Below are 2,885 nucleotides of genomic sequence, written 5' to 3'. Positions count from 1 at the left end.
TGTTGTTATACTTAATACACTTCAAATGTCATCTGTACTTTGTGTAATATGTATATTATAATTGTGAGAAATTATTCCATACAACACTGTCTTAAAAGATATCGTAAAAAGACGTCTACATCACAAGAAATGCCTTCAAGATGCCGTTCAGAGAACTGTGTTCTACGGGACTTTTCAAATAGAGATACTTGAAATATTATTTTTATTTCACTTCTTTTTTTATGGCATTATTTTTAGTATCGTTTTTCTGCAAAATATACTTGACGCCTTTTTTTTACATTTTTAACGTTTTTTCCGATAGATTTCACGAATTTCTGCTAAGTATTATTTTCGTTATCATTTTCATATATTTACAAAATTGTTTGATTATGTAAAGATATTACAAAATATACTTGATGCCTCTTTTAACATTTTTAATGTCTTCCGGTTGATTATCATTTTCTAACTTAATTAACAAATACCAGTATATAATTTAGGTTTCGTACAATCCCCTTTTGTTAAACATTAAATTATAAATGAATAAATATTGTTCGAAATAAAACGTTATTTCATTATCATTTTCCAGTTTAATTAAAAACTATCAGCTTATAATTTCATTCTGTCTGATCTCTTCATATTAATCAGTCTTTATCAATTTACTCATGTATGCTCTCACTCGAATGTAGACAGGTGATAAATATCATAAATAGCCAAATAAAAACATAAATAGGTGAATAGATGAAACATTGGAAGATGAATAGATAACATCAATAGGTGAATAGATAATATAGATATATGAGAAAATATGTAAATAAATAAAATAATGTATACAGACAGATGAAATGTAGAAGAATTTGGAAAGATATGCAGAAACGATGCGAAGAAGTGCAGAACAAATGTGGAAGAGATGTAAAAGAAATGTAGAAGTGGTACGGAAAAGATGCGGAAACGGTAAGATTCAGATGCGGAGAGGTACAGAAGAAATGCGAAATTAATACGGGAGAGGTGTGAGAGAGATGTGGTACTGTTGTAGAAAAAGTGCAGAAAAGGTACATGAAAGATGTGGAAGAGATGCCAGAAGGATGCGAGAGAGATGCGGAAAAAGTGCAGAAGAAGTGCAGTAAAAGTTCAGAAAAGATGTAGAACAAGTGTAGAAAAGGTGTCGAAAAAGTACAGAAAAGGTATAGGAAAAGTGTAGAAAAAGTGCAGAAAAAGTGCAGAAAATAAGTGTAAAAAAAGTGCAGAAGAGGTGTAGAAAAGATTCAGAAAAAGTGTAGAAAGTGCTGCAAAAAGGTGTAGTAAAAGGGGACAAAATTTTGCGAAGACGACGACGATGACGTATCTGAATGAATAAATGACATAAATTGGGCTGAAAAATACGTGCACATATTCATATCTAAGCATCAAGTACACTTATGGATATGATTATTATCTTATTTTAATTGTAAAAATCTATATTCTTCCCCAATATATGCATTTTTTAATAACATCAATTTGTTTAAACAAAGCAACAATTTTTAATTATATAAGCGAGTTCATTGCTGTTAAGGATACGCTGTAGCGTCTCTTTCATGAGACATGGTATTATATTATTATGTACTACAAAAATATACTTGACGGGAGCCGCTACCGCGTCTCCTGATTATAAGAATTAAGTGCATCATAGATGTGAAGATATTATTTTCTAAGTATTTTTAACTAATAATTTTTCTAGTAAAAAAAAATAAAATGATATAAAGCATAAAATTGTACCAGAAAAATATGTATTAAAAATGTATGTATATATTTTTTTTCAATATAATCATGGAATGAAAGTTTGTTTTAAAAGTTTTCTAGAAATGAGAATACGTATGCTGTGTTCAAGATATAACAGTTTACTACACGGGAAAAAAACGGTTTTATTGTGGTAAATGTATAAAAACGTTAGATACAGATCTGAAAATAATTTTGTTGGACTACTAAAATAATTACAAATGCTCAAGCTGATTGCTGGAATATCGAAATTTTTGGCATTGCTTATTATGTTTGAATTCCCTACATAATTATTTTGATAGGGTCCAACAAAATTATTTTCAAATCTGTGTCGAATTAAATTTTTAGATATTTCAGTAAAATATTATTCTTTCCGTATACATCTATAAAAAATTAACAATGATGGTGCGCAACAATTTTTGTTATTTTATAGAATACCATGTTATCTTTTTCTTTCTTGTTTCTTTGTAGATGGGCGTATCTTAGAATTACATTCACCTGATGGTGTTCACGAATGCTGGTTGAGAGCCGCTGACAACACGGAAGCGAACGTCTGGTTCAATGCTTTGCACTCGGCGTTGGCAGCCCTCACCTTGAAAGCATTACGACTGGCCTCAGCACTTCCAGATCCGCAGCAGCTTCAGCACATAGGCTGGTTGGCGAGGAGACACTGTCTTCAGGTAAGAGAAGTTCCCGAACAGTCACTTTGAGAAGTATGCTGATACAGGGTAACTTCCTAACATACTATCTTGCAATTTATCCAAGAATATTCTATACATGATACTATATTGACGATCATCATAGAAGCCTTATTTTTGATAAAAATAGGTGTTTACCTTGAAAATATTTATTTTTTAATATGCATTATAAATAAAATGTTTATTGATGACAGCTAAATTTATATAACAAATTTATATGACATAGCTTTTTAATCTATGATTTTTAATAAAATATGATTTATACTTTCTCTAAAATTTAAATAATTTAGTAATTGTCGAAATAAAATTTAATCTTTCGGCAATCATCGTATCCTTAATCCTTCCGTCTGCAATCCGGGTCTTTTTTATTCTGCCCAAGCTTTTTTGCTGTAAAGCTTTCAAAAATGTGGTTAAGGGTGATCTTCTCTTCACGATTGATATATATATATATATATA

General features: G+C 30.2%; 1 protein-coding gene across 1 annotated transcript in view; it reads left to right on the top strand.

Moving 5' to 3' along the window:
- The window catches only part of LOC108767663 (beta-1-syntrophin), a 106,868-nt gene extending 104,427 nt beyond the window's left edge, over positions 1 to 2,441 (top strand). The window contains exon 3 of the mRNA XM_018517640.1: positions 2,203 to 2,441. Coding sequence (XP_018373142.1) covers positions 2,203 to 2,441 — 239 coding nt within the window. The remainder of the gene's footprint in view (positions 1 to 2,202) is intronic.
- The last annotated feature ends 444 nt before the right edge of the window (positions 2,442 to 2,885 follow it).

Source organism: Trachymyrmex cornetzi, unplaced genomic scaffold (assembly GCF_001594075.2).
Source record: "Trachymyrmex cornetzi isolate Tcor2-1 unplaced genomic scaffold, Tcor1.1 scaffold715, whole genome shotgun sequence".
Lineage (NCBI taxonomy): Eukaryota > Metazoa > Arthropoda > Insecta > Hymenoptera > Formicidae > Trachymyrmex > Trachymyrmex cornetzi.
The sequence above is the reverse complement of the archived record's forward strand: the minus strand, read 5'-3'. Positions and strand labels throughout refer to the sequence as shown.